The 22732-nt window shown below is 33.3% G+C and overlaps 1 protein-coding gene across 4 annotated transcripts in view; it reads left to right on the top strand.

Moving 5' to 3' along the window:
• TMEM161B (transmembrane protein 161B) overlaps positions 1–22732 on the top strand; it is a 68932-nt gene that overhangs the window by 26973 nt on the left and 19227 nt on the right. For 2 of the 4 annotated variants that reach the window (XM_019734237.3, XM_019734238.3), the window contains exons 3-5: positions 5168–5251; positions 6260–6357; positions 9615–9771. In XM_019734237.3, the coding sequence (XP_019589796.2) occupies positions 5168–5251; positions 6260–6357; positions 9615–9771 (339 nt within the window). Of the gene's footprint in view, positions 1–2075; positions 2147–5167; positions 5252–6259; positions 6358–9614; positions 9772–22732 lie in introns of those variants that run through there. The other 2 variants (XM_074328756.2, XM_074328758.2) reach the window with 2 other exon arrangements.

Raw genomic sequence — 22732 nt, 5'->3', positions numbered from 1 at the left:
ATCTCCCATTAAAAGCAATAGCAACAACAAATAAAGAAGAGTCACAGACCTGGTTGCCTCCCTTGCTCCTTTAAAGCAAAGCCCTTATAGCCATTCCTTAGTTTTGGCCTTATTTCCCTGTTTTCCTTTATAGTCAAATTTGTTACATTCATTGTTTTCATAAACTATTTTCTCACTTCCTTATTAGCTATTTAGCCTTCTGGTATGTTTTATTTTCTCCTTAGGTGATCTTATTAATTCCTGTAGATTTAAATAACACAATTATGTAATGACCTCAAGTTATCTCTGAATTGTAGGTTCTAATATACAGTTGCCATCTTGATATTGTAACTTGATGTCTCATAGGTAAACACTCATGTTTAAATTCTTGATTTCTTCCTGCTCTATCTACTCCATCTCAGAAAATGTATCCTCTTCCTCAAATTGAAAATGTAGAGGTCATCCTTCATTCCTTACTTTTTTTCACTCCCTACCTTTAGTCCATCAGTAAGACCTGTTGATTCGAAGTCAAAATATATCTCCCTGTTAGTCTTGCAGTCCTCTAACTCACAGAGCAGCAAAAGAGGTCTTAAAGTGTAAATCAAGTCTTTTCTCCTGCTTTGAGACCATTTCTGTGGCGTAAAATCTAAAGTCCATACCATGACCCAGGAAATTTTGTATGATCTGTTCCCTTACTTCTCTAGCCTACCTCATGTGTTTCTCCTCACACTGGTGCTCCTGCCTCACTGGCCTTTTGATTACTGCAGTGTTCTGTGCTCTTTCTTTCACACCTTTCTATATTTGGACATGCTGTTCTCTGCCTAGAGTGTTCTTCCCCTCCATTCTCATCCTATAGGTTGCTGGGTAAGTGTCATTTCAGAAAGGTTTTTTCCTTACCTAATAATGTCCTACTTATGTCTCTGATTCACACTATTTGTTTGGTTTCTTTGTGTGGTATCCAGTTTATGATTTTTTGTCATATTTTTCATTGGTTAAATTCTGCCCCAACTGGAATACAAGCATCAAGAAAGCAGGGACTTATGCGTTATTGTGTGTGATTACATCTCTGTTGCTTAGCAGAGTACTTGACCACAGTGGGCTCCATAAATATCTGATGAATGAATGGATGGTAGATGAGTAACAGACTAGAAGTGGCCCTACGAGCATCCGGCATCCTCAGATTCCAGCCTTGAGCAAATAATTGTTAGTAAAGAAGATGACCTGAGTTGTCTAATAAGAAGTGTAATAAATGCAATCAATTTTAGAAAAATGGGTTCACAAATTAAGGTTAAACAACCTTGAGTATATTTAAAAAGAAAATGGGTACTAGAAAATGTAAGGGTCTTAACAATATTTTATTTTTATAGGGCTCTAAATGTAACCTAAGTTTTCTTATACTAAGAGTTCTTTCACTGATTACTTATTATTTCTCAAAGCTAAACAACTAATTTTAGTCTATTAAATGGAGTATTGTTTAAGTGTTCTAAATGTTATGCACTCAATTCCTATCATTTGTGGATTCTATATTGTGATTTGACTACTTGCTAATGATTGTTTGTAAAAGTTATTTATTAAAGCACAATAAAATCCATAATTGTGATGCTTTCGAAGTTGTTTATAGACATCCGCAAAGTCGTGAAAAATTGCAGTGGCTCTGTGCCCGTTTTCCCAGATGAGGCCTTATTGTTTCACCTGTCATATTGTAAACAGACGTCCTTTTTATGGTCTGTTTAGTGCTACATTTTTCAGTTTTGCTTTTTGTTAGTGACGTCACTATTTAAAATGACCCCCAAGCATAGTGCTGAACAGCTGCCTGTGTTTTTAAGTGCAAGAAGGCTGTAATGGGCATTATGAAGAAAATTTGCTACAAATATTCACAGGAAAAATACTATACTTATGATTACAATTATTAGATAAGTTTAGTACAGGCATGAGTTACAATGCTTTTGGCCATGAATTTAATATTAATGAATCAACAATATACAGTAAATAAAGTATCTTTAAATAGAAACACACATAAAACAAGATTACGAATTGATCGGTTGATGAAAATGTGACCCGAGGCTCGCAGGAACCTAACCCTGTATTTCCCCTAGGAGGCATGAATGGTTCAGTGTTTGCGGCGACTTTATAGAACATTAACTACCGCGAATTACAAGAATTGACTGTAAGTTAAAATTCTGGACTTCAGTGGAAATTTCAGGAAATGCCTCCTTACCCATGCTAATTATATTATAGTTTAGGGACTTTTTGGATAGGATATATATTTTATTTTAAAACCCTTAAACTAAGAGGAAACTGAATTCATTTTGGTTCAGTGATCCTTTTTGAGTACTTAGTATATATATACCAGTAACTGTACTAGTTTTGAAGTAATACAAAAGCAAGGTCATAAAATCTTCACTCCAAGAATCTTTCAGTTAGGGGAATATTCCGTTTTAACCTAATTGGTTGATACCAGCTGCAATTAAATTTTGACACTACCTGGAGTTAACATGGACCTCGTAGGTTAAAAAGAAAGTCCTCCATAAGAATGTCCAGGCTTCAGATGCCAGCTGCAAGTACTTGGGGCCCCCAACCCACCCATACTTCTGACAACCAGCTAACTGTCTACGAATTAGGGCATTTTCACAACCCTCTCAGATTCTGTAGTTTGCTAAAATGACTAGAGCTCAGTAAAGTGCTATACTTATGATTACAGTTTTATTATAAAGATTACACAGAGGATGAGGTTGGGGAAGGAGCATGGAGTTTTCCTGCCTTTTCCTGGTGGAGTCAGGGCATGTCACCCTCCAGGCACACCTGTATGTTGACCCTCCAGGATGCTCCTGAGCTTCAGTGTCCAGAGATTTTACGGCGTTTTCATTAGGTATGGTTGGTCACGCAGGTAACAATGGCTACATGATTGAACTTAATCTCCAGCCCCCTCTCCTTCCATCCTGGAGGTCAGGTGGCTCAACTCTAATCACAAGTGCTATGGATTTCTGGTGACTAGCCTCTTGCACCCTGGGTCCCCTCATTAGCATAACAAAGACACACCCCATCACTCAGGAAATGCCTAGGGCTTTTGAAAAATATATATGTATATTCTTTTTTGTATCACTGGGAGACTGCCTTATGAGCAGTAAAAGGTAAATGTGGAGTTTGCCAGATAGGGGCCTAGGTATTTACAAGCAGAGAGAAGAATATATTCCAAAACACCAAGGAATGAAATAATTTGTGAAATGTCATTTAGTCTAGGTAGAATGTCATGTTCAAAAGTGGAATTGTTGAAGGTGAGTCCAGTGAAATAGACAGTAGTCAGACTGAAAGGCTGTGAAAACTGGAGCTCACAAACCCTATACACATTTGGACCTTGCAATATGTGTTTTAACTTTAATGGCAATTTTCAAATATATACAGAGTAGATAGAATAACATGCATATATAATGAATACAATTGAGATCTTGTGTACTCATCACAATTAATAACTGGTGGCCAATTTGTTTCATGTGTGTTCCCCTTCATCTCTTTCCCCCCCAAATTTGTAGCAAATATTTCATTCATAGGTATTTCAGTGTATATCTCTAAAATATATGAGCTCTTAAAAAATTACTGTTATCCCATATTACTGCTGAAAATTTTAATAATTGTTTAATGTCAAATATCCAGTCATTACTCAAATTGCCAGTTCTGCAATGCTTTTACAAACAGCAAATCAGTTGCTAATATTTTTTTAATTGGATATTACACTTTAAAAATCTAGGTTTTTGTATTTGAAACTTAGGAAGGTCTAGCAATACTAGGTATATGTTTTTTCTCTTACGACAGCAGGACCTTGGTGAAAGCCCTTGCCTAGCTTGCTGAGCTGCCTTCTCACTGATTTACCCTTTGAGGAGTCTTGGAAAGGATTTTTTTTTATATATATAGATTTTATTGGGGAATATTAAAGAACGATGTGTTTCTCCAGGGCCCATCAGCTCCAAGTCCAGTTGCTGTTTTCAACCTTTAGTTGCAGGGCGCGCAGCCCACCATCCCATGCGAGAACTGAACCAGCAACCTGTTGAGAGCTCACACTCTTACCAACTGAGCCATCCGGCCGCCCCTCTGGGGGCTCAGTGGCAGCCCGTTGTCTTCAATCTAGTTGAGGGTGCAGCTCACTGGCCCATGTGGGAATTGAACCCGCAATCCTATCTTTCAGAGCTCACGCTCTAACCAACTGAGCCATCTGGACGCCCTTGGAAAGGATTTAAACAGGCATATGTTTTGATAATATTTGCATTATGGAAAAATAACTAAATGTAGTACCAGAATGCATTTAGGAGAATGTCCTGGAGGGAGACAAGGATACCAGTTAGAGTCTTGCCATAGTCAGAGCTAGAATGGAAGACACCCTGAATGAAGGTCTAAACTAAGGTCCTTTCAAGGGAGCGGGCAAGTGTAGAATTTTAAGAGTTAAAGAACAGAATTAATGATAACAGGTGGAGAGGGCACATTGAAGATAAAACCTGAATCTCAGATTTAGGTGGCTGGTAGATGGGAAGTTCAAGTTAGACAGGAAATTGAGAATGAGCAGATGGGTGCTTAGGAGGGAATAAATGATTGTTTGGATGTTTTGATTGGGTGGCGGAGGTGAATGCACCCAATTGTTTGAGCCCTAACTGAAAAGGGTTAGATATCACTAAGAGTAAAGGGTTTTTTAATACAGTGATTTACTCTAATTCTTATACACATAAAGTTCGAGAATTCTTCAACTAAATTAAAGGAGGGAAAGAAAGGAAAGCGAAGCAAAGACTACTTGTATTTTTTAGGGCATTCAAAGCACTCTAAGACATATCAGTTCCTTTGGTGCAAATGAAGGGAAGAGTAGAGAATTTTGATGTGCTCTTGAAGCCTATCTGGAGAGTTTACCCGTTTACTTTTAATAGTAAGCCTGTATCATCTTAATATATGTTAATACATTGTTAGTTATAAGAAATATACCTACAAACAGTATTTTAGGGTCTGGCATCTAGTAAGTGCTTGATGGCTGGATTGAATCTGAATTCTTTTAAAGCTTAAGCAGTCATATCTGTTTCAGATTAGAATTTTTCACCTTATACTTTCTGCAGTTTCTTTACAAATAGGAAACTCAATAAATATTTGAAGAATACATGAATAATTCTGATGATTTTAATTGCTTTATTTATAAGGATTCCTTTTTTCTTAGTTTAAGATGGTATCAGCATCCTACAGAAGAAGAATTAAGAATTCTTGCAGGGAAGCAGCAAAAAGGGAAAAGCAAAAAGGATAGGTAAGTTATATTGTTGAGCTTGTAAACTTAAATATTTGATACAATTTATGTAAATACATTTTTGTACTTTGGTTAAAGGAACATTTACCAGTTATGCCATAAACAGTTGATAAATTTGAGATCAAAATTCATGATCTAAAATAATATTGAATCACACTTTTAAAAAAACTCATACGTAGTAATCTAAGATACAAGCACAAAAGTGATGATTTTACTTAAGAATGGTAAATTTTATTCTTTGAAAACAAACAACCTTCATATGAAAATTTAGTGGGAGGTTACCATGTCTTTACCCTACTAGTAATTTAAAGATAACAGTTGGTTTGGGTTTTGTTGCCAGTCACTATTATGATATGAGGCAAATTCACCTATTTTTGACCTCTTTTTCTTCATTTTTTTAAATAAAATGGGTGGGCAGTATAACTTCTTAGTTCCCATTCAGCTGCTGAATATTATTTTGATGTTTAAAGTTTATGAAGAAAACTGTTTACTGACCCTCACTAAGTGGACCACAGCAGCCTCATCTGTGAAATGGAAGGACCAAACAGTAATTTTGAAGGATCTTTCCAGCTTGAAAATTTTGTATCTCTATTTAAAGTGAATTCTCAAGGAAAGCACTTGTTAATTTGCCTCTCAGAGTGGGCCTTAATTTCTTCAGTGGGGAAAGAATTCTTAGGACCTGAACTTGTTACTCTATTATAAAATGTCAGTGATAATAAACTGTCAAATTTTAAAAAATTAAAAAATTCTTTAAAATTTCATGATTATTTGCATGTAACTTTTTCCCTGGTAATATGTATATTCACATAATAATTTACATCCACATTTTGTAGTCCCCTTTTAAAAACTTACTTTTGAGTACCTTACCTCTTTTTTTGATGAAATATTAGAAATCCTGCTTCTTTTTCACTGTGAAATTTAAAACTTCATTTGTAATTAGTTTGATACAAGCACTTGGATAACAGTGTAGGTAACTTATTTTTTGTTTCACTTGTTTGATTTTTGTAGGAAATATAATGGCCACATTGAAAGTAAGCCACTAACCATTCCAAAGGATATTGACCTCCATCTAGAAACAAAGTCAGTTACAGAAATGGATACTTTAGGTAAGGGAAATCTTGGTATAATGTTCTATAAAACTCAATTTTATATTATGCTAGTGAAAATACTTTCATTTTTATATATTGTGGTTAGACTTTTTGTTTGTTTTTCTAATCATTAAATTCATTATATAGAATATGAAATCTTTCTCAGAGTTTAGAAGCTCAGAATGACTTGGTTGGAATTGTATTTCTCTTTCTATTCATCTAACTTGTTGTAAGCATTGTATTTCCCATTTTTCAGTAGAGGCTGATTTACATAAGTTTGTTACACAGTTTCTGTTTATTCTGAGATCATTTTGAATTCGAGAGTTTTTGCTATCTTTGCCAGTCTGTTTCTTTTATAATGTGGCTTGCATAAATGCATTTGTATATTTGTATTGAATTACCTATATTTACAGTAATTCCATTTTGTGCTCATATTTAGTAGAAAAGAAAGTGGTTTTAGAATAATGAACTGGATTAGGAATAAGAAAACTTCAAGATTCACTTTTACCCATTGGGTATCTGAATAAGTCATTCAGTTTTTTTTCCTATATGTCAATGTTTATAATTATATAATAACTAATTATTTTAAAATTTATGTGATATTATTTGAATCTTACAAGAGAACGCATCCAATATGATATTATTTAAAACACTGGTTTTCAAATCGGGCTGTACATCAGAATCACTTTAGCAACTCTGTAAAAGAATACTCATACTCACTATTGGAGACTCAGTAAATCTAAAATGGGTTCTGGGAATTTGTATTTTTAAAAATGTTCCAAGTGGTTCTAATTTTTGAGCAAATTTGCGAACTTATGGTTTACATAATAAATGAGAAATTTAAAAAACATGGTTCTAAAAAATAATTTTGGTAGTATTGTATAAAGTATCATTATATAATTTGGCCCTTCTTGGATTACATCACAGCACCCCAGAAAAATCTAGACTCATCTAGCATCTCTTATAGAATCATTTTCTAAGTGATTCAAAGTGGCTTCGAAAGTTGATTATACATATACAAAGATTTTATGTATACGTATGGGAAGGGTATCCTAGAACCCAAAAATGTCAATTAGGAAAAATATAAGTCAATTATCTAGTAGTATTAAGACTGGTTATGTCATCCTTTTTTTTCTTTTTAGCTATTTTTCATGTAAAATTTAAAACATTTAAAAGATCAGCTAATTTGCCTTAATGATAGCTTAAAATTCCATATTTACCAGGCATTGTTATAGGTTTACTTGTTTTAACTCATCCTCACAATTCTATGAGGTGTGTAACTATCATCAAGCTTTAAACAAAAAACTCTTTAGATATAGGAGTTAAATACCTTGGCCAGTTACACAACAAATGTGGTAGAGACAATCAGTAGGCTACTTTAGTGAACTTAAAAAATTGAAATTAGGGTTGTCTGGCTCCAGCACACAGCTTATTCAATGTTTTGTTTTACTTGTACAATTTTGAGAACTAATTGTAAGTGGTACTACTTTAACTGGCCACATAATATCAAGAGCATTTCAGTTAATCAGAACAACAGGGAGATGTTTTATTTATGTTTATATTGATGTATTTATTTGTGAATGCATGCTGTGACCATGTGTTTAGGTAAAAGTAGAGAATTTTCTGCTTGAACTTTAGGTACTCTCAGGAGCTTAATGGAAACCACTGGGCTTAATAAACTCTGTTTTCTTGTGATTCCAATGTTTTATAAAAAGGCAGATACATAATTATATTATTGAATACAAAAAGAATGCAATACTTGGATTACATACATAGTCAATAATATGTGTAATTTCTACTTTTGTTGAATGTATTATTGATACCTGCATAACTATCTTAAAATTATATCTCAATTCGTATTAGCTGTTCATTATAAGAACCTCTTAAAGAACACAGGAACATTTGGCTGTTTGCTGTTAAATTCCCTGGAGGAAGCTTGTGAGAATGTGGGGAGGCATGGAGAATTAGAACACTTAATTAAATTGTTAATAAAAATTGAAAACCTTTAGATACACAGATATTTGTTTATCTCTTCCATCCATTTCCCTGTCGTCCTCCCAGAAAATTATTCAAAAGGCTCAACTGGGTGATTTTAGAGGGCAAGAGAGGTAACTAGAAAGTAGGAATTCTGCAACCACTTTGAGGCAAATTTTTCATACTGATGTTCAGAAGTTATTAGGTCAATCACAAAAACGGTTAAATAACTTGAAACAAATTAAGAATGTTAAATTAACTTGAAGCAAATGAAAAAATTTCCCTAATAAATGGATTTGGAATTTTTGCTATCACCTCATAGAAGTATCAGTTTGGTTAGTTTGTTTTGATATTGATATTTTAAATAAATCTTACTTTGAATGGTTTTTTTAAAATACTTTTTTTTATAAATGTGTAATTTCAGAATATCCTTAGGTATTACATTTTACAACTAAAATTTTTCCAAAACCATATAGATCATTTTATTATGTGCCCATGAGAATGTAGAATTTGATGTTTATGTATGTGATTTATTTCCACATTTTTAGGAGCCCTTCTACAAAACAATGTTGGTATTTTTTTGGACTACACTCTGGCAGAAGTAAACCAGAATATCTGAAATGAAAAGGGAGATGGAATCATATTTACTTTCAGAGAATGCTAATTTTAATCTAAACCATTAAGGATGGAGTAGTTTGTTTAAAGGATGTAGTTTTAGGGAAAAGTCGGCATCGACAGGCATTTCATCACCTTTTCTTGCAGGAGCAGAAGAGGGAATAAAAAGTATATTTAATTTATTATTTTAATCTGCAGTAACTCAAAATTACTAACACTCCAGTAGTGCAATTAATAACTAACATAAGTTTAGCTGTCTTACTTCACAAAAATGAATATAAGTAAATCTGTAGTAGTCTACATTAAGTTACATTCTAAAGTTAAAGTATCATAGCTCAGATTTTAAAAAAAGTTTTGATTTATAATTTCTGTAAAAAATAGCCAATCAGCTAAGAAAATACCAACTCATTTTGCAATGATATATTTTTAACAATTTAAATAAGTTTTGGTCATCGTGTCAGGTTTATTTAAATTATTTAATTTAAATGGGGTTTAAAATTTAGTTTTGGATGCCAACATTCTTGATCTATTTCCTGTATTTTTAGAGTCTCATATTTATGATCCTTACATTGCAAATCACCAAGTAGAATAAAGTCTAGCATGTTTAGAATTAGTAAAGATAAACCCTTCTAAGCTGTTTATGAAAGTTTAAGTAAAACATTTTTTTTTTAACCTTTATTTTTCAGCATTGCATTACTTTCCAGAATACCAGTGGCTAGTGGATTTCACAGTGGCTGCCACAGTTGTGTATCTCGTAACTGAAGTCTACTACAATTTTATGAAGCCCACACAGGAAATGAATATCAGCTTAGTCTGGTGCCTGCTGGTTTTGTCTTTTGCAATGTATCCTTCAGAACATCATTAGTATTATTTATGAATTTGTTTTCCTTTTGCAGATAACACCATTAGATCTCATCTCTGATTTGAAAAAGATTTTATATCATTAGAGAATTTTTCTTTGTTGAAATCCTCTTTATTTAATTGAAAAAAAAATTTTAAGTAGAGGTAAATAGTTTCAAAACTGAAATACAAGGGCAGATGCTATGCCTGCCTTTTCTTTCCTATTTGAGTCTCATGTCACAGAAGAGTCATTTTTACCTCTTTTAGGATTTTCTTCCATATGTTTAAATATTATGTGATAATGGCATTTCTTTAAGTTTAGATATTAGTGCTCCTTTCTCCCCCTCTTCCCTTCTATTATTTCAAAAAAGTAAGGAGACAACTTCTTTTGTTAAATCACTAGTCTATTTCAGTTACGTCTATGAAAATATAGCTAAGCATTATAGTGTGCTTTTACCTTCCTTGAACAATTGTGTGTGGTTTTTTTTATGTAAAAGCTAAGCTCTTTTACAGATTTCTAAACCTAGTAGTTCAGATGTATCATTTCTATTTTGTTTTCCCATGGAAATATCTCCCTGGAGCCTTCTGTTCTCTGAACTTCCTACGTAATTGTTAACCCTGGGATTTTCTTCACTGTTTTACTAAGAATTCCCTGTGTCTCTTTTTGGATCACATCGTCTCCTCTTCCTTGGTTTAGTCTTTTTTTGGCAGAGTGCACTCTTCTATAGTGGCCTTTTGAAATCTTGGATGCCTGAAATTATTTTTTCCTCATATTCAGCTGACAGTTTGATTCAGCACATATTGTAAGAAATAATTTTTCCTCAGAGTTTTGAAGACTTGAGCAGTTGGAAACCCTCTTGCTCTTGGCATGCCACTCTTTCCCCCAACCCTGACATATTTTTATCTTTTTGCTATTCTGAAGCTTCATCATTGTTTTAAGCTCCAGGTTTAGCTTTTAAATCTGGAAACTCATTTCCTTTATTGCTGGGCATTATTTATTTTCTTTTTTCTTATTTTTATTAAAATTAAACATTCCTCTATTTCTCTCTCTCCAGAGGCAACTTCTCCTAGCCCCTTTCTGTTTGACGTTTACTTCCGAATTTCCATATATATACAAGACAACTGCTGGATTTCAGTTTTAGGCTCTAACTATTGTCATTTCATTCTGGAAATGAGGACATCACACACCTGCCTGGGTTGTCACCTATGGTAGCACTGATCATTTCTTATTCACCTCATCTTCCCAGCATAGTAATGTCCTTTATAAGAAAAATATTCAGTGCTTATGTTATGATCATATAAACATGATTCATAGGTAAATACTTGTCTTAATTTTCCATTTGCATTGTTTTCTTTGTATGTATTAATTCAGCCTCAAAGTTTTTTGTTCAGAAGAATTAGGTTGTGTGTCAATTTCATCTTGGAGGGAGTTCTTTTGGAGCCCTAGTCTAAATTGATTAACCTTCCCAACTGATTGATGCACAGGTATCCTCCTGGAAGCACCAATTACTTCTTAGGTATTTTTGCATTTCTTGAATTGGTGCTCTTTTTCTTATATTCCATATATGGCTCTTACTTGGTTTACTTTCTCATTTTACTGGAGCATATCCTCCAGTATTATCTTCAGAATGGTTGCATGGTAAGTATGTTTTTTTATGACCTTGCACACCTGAAAATATTTTTATTGTACCCGAATATTAATTGATCCTTTGGTTGAGAATGGAATTGTAGGTTTAAAATCATTCTCTTGATAATTTTTAAGGCATTATTTTTATTGTCTTTGAAGTTCTGTTGTTGCTCTGTAAGAATTCTAGTTGCCATTCTGATTTCTGATTTGTTTGTATGTTCTGTATTTTTCCTCTGTTGAATCTTAACCATCTTTTCTTTAGCCACCTAGTGTGTTAAAATTTATTATCATGAGCTCGTTGAGGATCTGTTTTCATCCATTGTGCTGGGATTTCACCAGTCTGGAAACTCATGATCTTGACTTCTAGAAATTTTTCTTGAATGTTTTATCTGTGATTTCCTTTTCTCCATTTTCTCTCCAGAATGGTTATTGTTCAGATACTGGATCTCCTAGACTGGTTCTCTAAGAATGTCATATTCTTTCTGTCATATATATGTTTATGTTTGTATTTTTGTATTTTTTAATTTTCTAGGAGACTTTCTCAACCTTCCCAATTCTTTAGTTTTTGTTTTTAGCTTCTGCTATAATTTTTAATTTTCAAGAGCTTGTTTTCCTTATTTCTTCCCCCCCCCTTTATGAATCCTACTTGTTTTATGATTCTGTTATCTTGTGTCTATTTGAGATACTAATAGATTTTGTGAAGGTTTTCTTTCTGCCAACTATCTTTTTACTCTGAGTTGATTTTGTTTTGTTTGGTTGCTATCTTTCATGCTAAAGACTTTTCTTAGAGAGATGTGATATTTGCCTGTTCATATTTAAGTGTGAGGCACTAAAAGGCTGAATGGAAGCTCTGAGCACATGGTTTGGCAAGTTGTTGAATCATTTAGGTAGGCTAGAAATCATCTTTTCTACCCCCTCCAAAGCATAAATCTTCAGACTTCTTTCAGGTGGGGAAAGTTTTAACTGGTTATTTTTTTAAAGTACTTATTTTTAGGAGTGCTTTTTTCTTAATACCGCGCATCACCACTGACACACGCATTCACACTTTCACCCAGTGTCGGGAATTATGTGGCATTCTGACCAGTTCCTTATCCTCTTTGGGAGTTCTGCAATAAAATCAGATTGCATCTTGGTTTTCCACTTGAGCTTCTTCATTCTGTTTAGTCATTTACCGATTATCTGCCTGCTTTCTAGCTTGCAAAATTTTACTGCTTTTCCTCTTTTCATTCACTGTATTTATGTACTTAAAAACAAATTCCTTTATTGTCATTTTGGTGTGGATTAGGAAGAGACCAAAAGTAAATGGATGTCCTCATTCTGCTATTTTTATCCACAAATTTTAAATTTTCTCCTTGGTAAAATTCTCTGTTTTCTGTCTTTTTCAGAAACTTATTAGTGAGATTTTTGATTTCTTTGACTGATTCCTTAATTTTCTTACCTCTTGTCTTCCATTTATTTTATACTATATTCTTGTTGTTGTTTTTCTGAATTTTCTTTTTTAACCATTCTGTTGAAATTTTTATATCAACTCTTATTTTTTTAATTTTTAAGACCTTTTTTTTTAATGTTCCATTCTTATATCATGGATGTGTAAATATCTTTTTATTTCTAAGGGTATTAATCTCTTTTAAGTTATAATTTGACCTTACATTGTTTGCATGCCTCTTCCCCCTGTTTTGCTATAATCACTGTCATGTTAAAGATTGTTCACAAATGTTTTGTGATTTTTGAGTATCTGTTTACAAGGTGTGATCAAAAAGTATTTTTTGAATGTTTAAAAAAAGTGAATGTTTAAAAGATATTTATTACAGTAAAAGACACATTGCCATTAATCCCCCTCACTTGGAATACCCATCATTCTTGCCACTTTCTGAAGCAGTTCTGGAAGTCCTCTTTCGTGAGTGTCTTTAGGTGCACTGTCGTGGCTACCTCGATGTCCTGAATCATTTTGAGTTTGGGGAAGAGCCAGAAATTGCGTGGTGCCAGATCTTGTGAATAAGGTGGATGAGGATACACCGTAATGTTTTTATTTGACAAAAATTGCTGTACCAGAAACGATGTGTGGTATGGAGTGTTGCCATGATATAGATACTCCTGAAAGAGGACTTCCTGAACTGCTTCAGAAAGTGGCAAGAATGAGAGTTTGTATTTTGAGGGGAATTAATGGCAGTATGTCTTTTACTGTAATAAATTTTCTTTTCATTTAAACATTCATCGTGTCTTTTGATCACACCTCGTGTATTCAAGGAGAGGAGCTGAAGTAATTGGAAGTTTTGTGCAAGTGCCTGGAACTTATTGATTGGTGGGCCTTTCAGTGAATGATCAGTGGAGATATGGCAACATTCTTGGAGGAACCTCTAAATATCAGTATCTGCATGTTGTTGGGCCTATCATTGTCACCCTTAGTTTTGCCTGGTACTCCCAAGCCCAATCTTCTCTGGTTTAACATTAATTTTTCTGGGTTCTGCCAGGGTTGGGGAAGGGCCATCACCCAAACTATATGATTAGGCAGGAGAGAAAATCTGGGAAGTCTAGTTACTACTAATATAGACATTCAGCCAAATCATTCTGCTTTCATCCATTCTACAATCCTGCCATCAGAGGTACCTATTGTCTCAAATTCCTGACTGCCAGGGCATATTCGGAATGAATTTTCTTCTTACTGTGTTTCTCCCCCTGTTGACCCAGCTTAGCAGAGAAAGCTGAAACCTAAATCAACTATTGTTTGTCCATCTACTTACTGTCTTCCAAATTTTGTTGAAAGCGCTTTTCTGCTGTCATCCCTTCCTGCTTTTTATTTTTGAGGGTTTTTTCTTTCCTTTCTATGTGGTTTATTTAGTCAGATTTTGGGAGTAAGCAGAGTAAATGCATGTCTTGCATCTTTTATATCCGACCAGAATTTGCTAATCTGGTTTTAAAGCTGTAAGTGGACATGATTTAAATTATGTAATATGATTGGGCATTCAACACCACTATGCTAGCTCTCTGTTGACACTTTTGGATTGATTTAGGTATAATTTAGACCAGAAGAGCCAGAACAAAATTGTAAGAGCCAACATCTCCACAAAGTATATATTGTACCGGACAGAGTACTGATCCGGTAAAAATACTGATCATGTGTGTCCGTTGAGAAACATCCATAGATATCTAATGTACTAATTTCAAGAGCAAGTGAAATGCTAGCGTTTAAAATGTTTTTAATTCTATAGTATAAAATATGTGAAAATAAAATACCTAGTCAGAGTAAAGAACCATCTCTAGACATCAAGTCATATGAAACACACTAAAAATATTTTACTTGATAGTTAGCACTAGCTGACTGTATGTCATGTTACTTTTTCATACCTAGGAGTTCTCATGTTCTCTGAAGTATTGTTTATTAAGAAATATTTTGTCTTTGCTTCCTTTTCTTCATGATTTATAGATACGATGTTAAAATATGTTTATGGCATTTATGTAGAAATGCATATTCTTTTTTTTTCTTCTTAACTTTTATTTATTTAAGTGTGTTTTTCCAGGTCACATCAGCTCCAAATCAAGTAGTTGTTTCAATCTAGTTGTGGAGGGCGCAGCTCACAGTGGCCCATGTGGGGATCGAACCGGCAACCTTGTTAAGAGCACAGCGCTCTGACCAACTGAGTTAACTAGCTGCCCCTAGAAATGCATACCCAGTTTTATTTAATGTATATACAGTCCTTAATATCTACTTACCAGAGAAATTAGAAAAATGTACTATTCAATAGCAACTCCAATTATTGTTTATGTGAATAAATTTCATCTTTCATTTCAGTCAGTAATGCCTAATAATGTGAAAGCAAAGGTCCCACACAGTCTTTAGCACTGAACTGGCTCTGCATAGATTTAAGTAGTGCACTTGTGAAAGACACCAAACAATAGCATCCCTGCGGGAATCTAGTAGCTGGCCGTTTCTCCATCTCAGAGAAGACAGTAAATGCTGAAGGGCTTTAGAATGCAAGCTGTTTTCTCCCAACTTTGACCCTCCGCAAAGCGATAGGGAAGAAGGAGGAGAAAGTAGAATTGGGTCTATGCTTGGGTACAGGATTTTCCTTCAGACTTGTACCATGTGAGAAAATGACCTACTTACTGCCTTCAATGGCATGCAGGAAACCAGAATTAAATGCCAGATATCCAGATTAACACCAAGGAGGAGTCTGTTTATAGCCTGTCTTATCTTGGTTGTAACATATTTGGTATGCCTTTCATACCCTATGAACAGAGTCTAGCTGCAGTGACCTCTGTCTGGCTTCTCTTTATTTTCTTATTGTATGTGCCGACTTATTAGTCAAACACATGTCTCCACTGATTACATAGGACAATAGCTCCACTTAATTGCAGAGTCACACATACATCAGTTGATTCAGAAATTCTCTGCAGTTGTTACTGATGAAATGTCCTTTGTTAAATAGGTCCCCAAATTAGATACATATAACTTAAATAGTTGGTTCACTTAAAAGTGAGGAAGAAAATGTATTATTTCCACGGTTATCCCTCCCAATCAGATTTATTTGACATACTTATGTAGGACAATAATTATAATATTCATAGAATCTTGAAAGTTCTAAAAGCAAAAGAATGACTTTTTAAAATGTGTGACACTAAAATCTTGAACCCTGGAACATAAAACGGAGTCATCTTATGTCATCAGCTCTGCTTTCTGCTTCAACTTAGTTGTACATGCATCTCAGCTATCACACCTGCTTCCAATCTTTGGGTTTCTAAACCCAAACTAATACTCTTATCTATTTGTAATTCTAACCACCCATTTGACCAAGTCTTTGTGTTCCATTTATGTCAAGTTACGTGGTGTGGGGAAGGTAAAGGGTAAAAGAAACCTTGCAGTAAGAATAGAGCAGCTGTAGATACTATCCTTTTTTTTTTTTTGGTATGATGGGCCCATGAAGTCTTAGAGTCACTAGAGAAATGTCTGCTTATTATGTGAAGCACAGTTTTTCACTTATGAATAAAGGCAAAGTTAAAAGTGGAGCTTGAAAAAAACAGATCCTTTGGTGGAAATAAAACTTTTAAAAATTAACATACTCTACAATTTTTTTTTTTTTTAGAAAAAGCCTCTTCTTATGAATAAGCTGTATCACAGGGTAATATTGAGTCAATTACGTGAATTTGAGTGAGAAGAAAGCTATTCTACAAAGTGATAAAGCTTCTCAGTAGTCCTATTGTATTTGGTTAAAGGACTGGATCATTAGTCACATTTCCACAGTGCTTGTATTTTACAATGTGGATGGTTTAAGGTACAAAACCCTATTATGTATGTTTTTAAGGCTATGTTTTAAATTTTTAATTTGCCTTACTTTCCAGAAATGCAAATTTTATCCACAACAAAATTATGAATGATTCAAATTGAAATAAATTCTAGACTTTTTTGTGTGTGTTAAATATTTAGTTCTGTATGTACATTTGTAAATTAAAGGTTTGTAATTTAAATGCTGTATTTGTTTGCTGTAGGAAATAGACAACTGCAGCAAACTAGTGCAACTTAAGTCACCTTTTCTAAATTCCTTAAAAGATTCTAAATCACTGTATTCCTAGTTTAGAAGAATATTCTTCTTTAGATTAATAAGAAAAACAAAATACTAAACTCTGACGTGAACTGCATAAGATATCAAGTCTCCTAGTGAGAAAGAAACAGTCAATGCTGTTGAATGTGAGCCAAGGTACTTGCTTTGTCTTGAAAATTTTTACATGGCATGTGTAAAAATTGTGTCAAAGCTTGTTCCTTTTATAAATTTTTGGAGATCTTCTGTGACATTAATGCTGCCAAATCATTCACCTTTCAGGTCAAACCTAGCATTATGTAGGAAGTTTAACTTGGGAGATGGGATTATATTTCTGTTTATAAATTTATAATTAAGTATGGCATTTTTTTCTTTTAGCTTGGAAGTGATCGTTTTCCTTCTGAATCTAAAAATTTAAGGGTGACCTTTGTTGTTTTGTTTTACTTTAATCCAGGAGGTTAGTTAATAGTTTTTTTGTTTGCTTTTATTTCTAAACAAAGTCTGTGTTTTATACTTTCAAAAATCTTTGGCTATTATTTCCTTCCACAGTCTGACTAGATTGAGGCTGGCTGGCTATTTAAGCTTTTTGTGGGATGGGTTTTACAGATGCATAATTGATTTTTTGCCTATATCTAAGAGAATTTTAGGTTCTGTTTTTTTCATTTTTAAAATATATGAATTAAACCTTCATCTCAAAAAAAATATGTAAAATATTTTACTTAAAAATTGTCCAAGTTGTTTGATTTGTTTTTTAACATTGGAAGATAGGTTCAGATTATTTTTAAAAGGATTTTATTTACTAGGTCATGAGGATTAATATATTTATTGCTAGTTTTCAATGCAGGCACTGTAGCAGATACTTGGTATAGTTTCTAGGTTCCTTTGCAGTGAGAATGTGTAGTAAAATGATTTAGGGTATTTTGTTTACCTTATGGGAAAGTAGATGTGGGCGATTTAACTGTTTGAGTAGGGAAAAAAAGGTGTTGTGTTTTGTTTTTTTTCAATTGTCAGTGGTAGCAAAAACAAGAATATAATCTTTAACAGAGTGGAAAAACTCAGTATACATGAAAATTGCCTGCTTGAGTGGAAACATATATTTTTATAAGATAATCATAAATTTGAAATTACGAGAAACTTCTGAAAAGCTCTGTTGATTCCTTAGGATACTATCCATTAGATCTGTGTATTGGCAACAAAATATTTCTTAGACTATGATCTCGTTCTTTTTCTTTCCTTCTCAAAAAAACATTAATAAAATAAATAATATCTTTGGATAATTTAAAAATGTTAGGGTATAAAAGACATTTTCTTAATACAAGAATTGGGTCATTAAAGCAATGTAAATATAAACTAAGTTGAAACATATTAGTGCCTTGATAAGAATATTTTATTTAACTTGTTATCCTAAATCTGAGAGAAATTTACCATTTTAGAATGAAAAATAAACCTGTTGATCATTTGGAGGCTCTGATCTCCAGCTCGAAGATAAATATATTTAAAATACTTTCTAGTGAGTAAATCTTTTTACTTGTCTTTGATAGAAAAATCTTTTCCTATTGTAATTTTTGTATTTGCATCTATAAATTATAACCAAATTGCAATTGCAAAAAACGTTGATATTAAATTGAAATTTATACAGTTATCACCCATGTAAGCAGGAAAAAATTTATCCTGCCCTTAGCATTCTCTTTATTTTAAGGGTTGAGGTTTTGTAGTATAAAACAAAATAAATTAGCACTATAAGTAGTTGGTCCATTTATAGCTAGGACTGAGGGGTTAAGTTAACAAAGGGGAAAAGGTTGTTAAAAGAAAGAAAATGACTGTTTGTATTGGTAGTTTGACATATGCAGTTTTGAATATTTACTAATACATTCTTTACGAAAGTCTTAATTTATAGAATGATCTATGAAAATAATAATGGGATAAAAATAGGGGCTACAGTTTACTCATAGTGAAGGTACGTGACCATTATTTCCACTAAGTCATAAATGCCATTTTACCTAGTGTTTGTTATACTGTCTATAAATGTAGAAACCTTATTTTGATATTATCATAATGTTATTTACATTTTCAGGTTGTATATGTGTATAAAAAGGAGAAAATATATCTAATTTACTTGGAAATTGTGGACAATTTATGAAGAAAGAACAGATTCAAAGGAAATAACAGAAAAATTTCATTTTGAATTCCATTTCTATAGTACTTCAGATGTAGTTTATTTTCCTATGTGAATAACTTATTGTTAATAAGCATATTTATAGAATTAAAGCATGAAAGGATTTTGTTTCTTTATTTCAAAATAATTTGTTATATAGGTACTAAAGAAATTTGATAAGTAGCTCAATTAGAAACTTTGTTGGTATCTTAGCTGGTATAGAAAGTCTTTGTAAGTGATCTCAAAGTTAACCACAGTTGTCAGTGAGGAACTCCGTGTGGGATACCAAGTGCAGTTATTTCTCCTGTCTCTTAAAAAGAAAGCCAGAATTATATTTTAATGTGTCTAATGCTGACAAAAGTCTGTCTTCTTTTAGGAGGTTTCTGTTTAGTCTACTACCATGTACTATTATTTGGGGTTATATATGTAAATGGAATAAAATACATGTTGCTCTAAAAGTTTTATAGAACAAACATTTGAGTTTTGAGTTGAAATATGACGATTCTACAAAATAGACTTCAATTGGTTCAGCAAGTCTTTGCTTAATTCTTCTTGACAAGGAACGAACTTTAGTCACTGGGGTTATTGCTGGAAAATACTCATATTTTTTTACTTTGGGGAGGAGACTATAACTATTAGAGCTGCCTGTTTACTTCTCTATAACAAGTTAAATACTTGTTCTGTTCTGGGTGTATATATGTGAATATCAGATCTTTGCCAGTGAAGGACTAGTGTATTAAAATCTTAAGATTTGATGATAGTGTTGCACAAGCATGAGAAGCATTTTCAACAAGGTGATTAATACTAATCATTATTAATGTTTCACTGAACTTTAATTCATAGGATGTGGAAATAATCTCAGTGCATGTATTTTACATGAATTTGTATGTAGTTTAGATTCTATTAAACTCCAGGATGTAATGTACTTTTTTTTGGAGTTGGGGGGAGTAGGTTGTAGATCAAAACTTTATTAAAATCTAGATTGAATTTTCTAAAACGATAACTTTTATAAAATATAATATATATATAATAGTTTACATAGACAAAAAGTACTAGTAGTGTATTAAAAACTAAGAGTCCCCTTCCCTATCGCCTTGCCACATTTGATCCTATTTTAGCTGTTTATTCTACCTTTTAAAAATGTTCATATTTTTAAATATAATGCTTATACTACTGATTCGTCAGTTATGGTAGATCAAGATTTTTCTTTCTTAAACTGTGCCATCCTTTGTGCCTCTTCTTTATGTTCTTAATGTAGTCATTTTACAATTTTTACTGAAGTCAACATTATTGATTATTATACTTATATAAATAGTTGTATGTGAGCATTATAAAGTATTATAACTTCTATTGCAATTTTTTCATTAATGATTTAAAATTTTAATTATTTTTATTTGTGTGTTTATTATTTTATTTTATTTTTATTTATTTTTTAAGGAGGGTGCAGCTCACAGTGGCCCATGCAGGGATCAAACCAGCAACCTTGGTGCTACTAGCACCACGCTCTAACCAACTGAGCTAACTGGTCACCCCTGTGTGTGTTTATTATTAATTCCACTAGCTTTTCACTGTAGTTTTCCACAAGGTCACTTATAACTTGTATTAGTTTCCTTTTTTACCGGTATAGAGATCATTTCTTTGAGACCTCCATTCTCTGGCTTTTATCTGGGCCTGTTCTTAACTCTTGATGCATAGCTGTCATCCTGGGACTTATTTTTGTTGTCAGTATAGGAGTTTCCTTTACCTTTTCCCCAAGTTTAATCTTCAGTTTCTAGGATTCAGTGTTTTTGTCTCTCTTGGTTTGTTCAAATGTTTGGGTGGCACTAAAATCGATTTGTAAACTCTGTATGTAAGTAAGGCTTGGTTAGCTTCACTGAAGAACTTGGTAATGCTGAAGCTAATTTTGTTTTAGGTAGACCATTATATCATTACATATTGGTCTTTTCTTTGGGGGTCTTCGGCTTCTATAGAGGAGAGTCTCTAATCTCCTGCCTGGAGTGTACAAGCCTGCTCCACATGTTTCAAAGGTGAGTATACCTTTGAGTATGCAGACGTTCACTTAAATCTAAACTTTATTGTACTTTCGATTCATTTTCTTCAGAGGCTAGAGCTTAGCTTCTGCTGGAGTCAGAGTGGAGTTTGTTACCTGGCTGCACAGGAGTAATAGGAGGGGAGAGTTGGGAGTCCAACTTCTACTTTGATACAGAGGTCAACTCATACCTCTGTTTTCAGTTTACACCACACTAACTGCGTTTTGTAGAATTGTGTACCTCTTAGATTACATTTTCATGGAAAAGGTTAAAAGATTTAAACACAACTAAGAATTATATCCAAAGTAAAATTAACTTAGTTTTTTATCATTATATAATCCACTTGTCCTTCTGTGCTTTGTGTCTTTGCCCCTATTATTTTGTGTGTTAGAAGTTCAGTATTTTATTTAGTTATGTAGAAAACATCAAGTTATTGCTGAGAACTACAAAGGAATCTGTAATTTTTAAAACAGCCCTCTGAGGTGGTGGATGTATTAGTTGCTTTTTACAAACGAAGAAACTGGAAACACAGAGGTTGGTTAACTTTACGAGGAGGATCATTAATAAGAGTAGGACCAAGGTTTAGCCAGGCAGTCTAGATCTGGAGAATGCTTTCTTTACATCTCTGTCACACTGCAGTCTCATAGACTTGGCAAGTGATAGTAGGAAGTACCGTAATTTCAGAAGAGGAAGGGAATGCTCTGGACTGGAGAGGAAAAGGTAAGCTTCTTGAAAGATGTAGAGTTTGAGTTAAGTCTTACATACCAGAATATTGTATGCATTTTACACTGGGGTTATGGGAGGCTTTTGTTCTAACATGGGACTCAATAAATACTTGGTTTTAAGATTTATCCAGTATTCAATATGAATTGAAGATGCAGGTATTCTAGGTGTTTGTGGTACAGGATTATGTTAAAGTATTAATGATATAAGGAAGATTATGTTTCATGGATTAAGTTGCATCTAATTTTTTTTCCTTTAGTGTTGACATATTTTGTAATTACGGTAACAAAGTTTGGTAGTAGGTTAGTCTTTGACAAATTTTATTTTGGTCATTTGATAACAATTTTGGCTAAGGAAGTTATTTTGCTTTTTTAGTGTAAGTGAACGAGTTAGAAATTGTCTCTATAGATTCTAGAATCCATTTTCAGTAAAAATGAAGCAGTGTTTTTTCCAACCTAGGTTTAGGGTTCTCAGGCAAAAGAGCAATCATAGCTAGATCTCAAAAGCAGTTCAGTTGTAGTTCTGGAGTTTTTGTATTTTGTTTTTTAATTTTTTTGTTTTTTAAATTTTCTCCCATATGTAAGCGCTTCCCTACAATGCCAAAAAAAAAAAAAAAAAAAAAAATAGAGAGAGAGGAGCCTGTTGTGTTTGATACTAGTAAAAGGAACCACTCGCTTTGTTTCTTTTATTTTTAAATTTTAGAGAAGAAACAGATGAGTGAGGAACATGGGATTCAGAATATTCTGGAGGAAAAAGTTTGAGCATCTGTATTCTGGAATTTATCACCACTCTTAAACAGTGTTTATGTTTCGTAAATTCCATCTTGAGTGTTGAAAGTTAAATGAAGTTTCTTTTAAGACTTGTAAATTGTTCCTAACTTGCTTTCTTAGAAAAC

This window comes from Rhinolophus sinicus, chromosome 3 (assembly GCF_057876585.1).
Source record: "Rhinolophus sinicus isolate RSI-liver-muscle chromosome 3, RSI-T2T, whole genome shotgun sequence".
NCBI classification, from domain to species: Eukaryota; Metazoa; Chordata; class Mammalia; order Chiroptera; family Rhinolophidae; genus Rhinolophus; species Rhinolophus sinicus.
The sequence above is the reverse complement of the archived record's forward strand: the minus strand, read 5'-3'. Positions and strand labels throughout refer to the sequence as shown.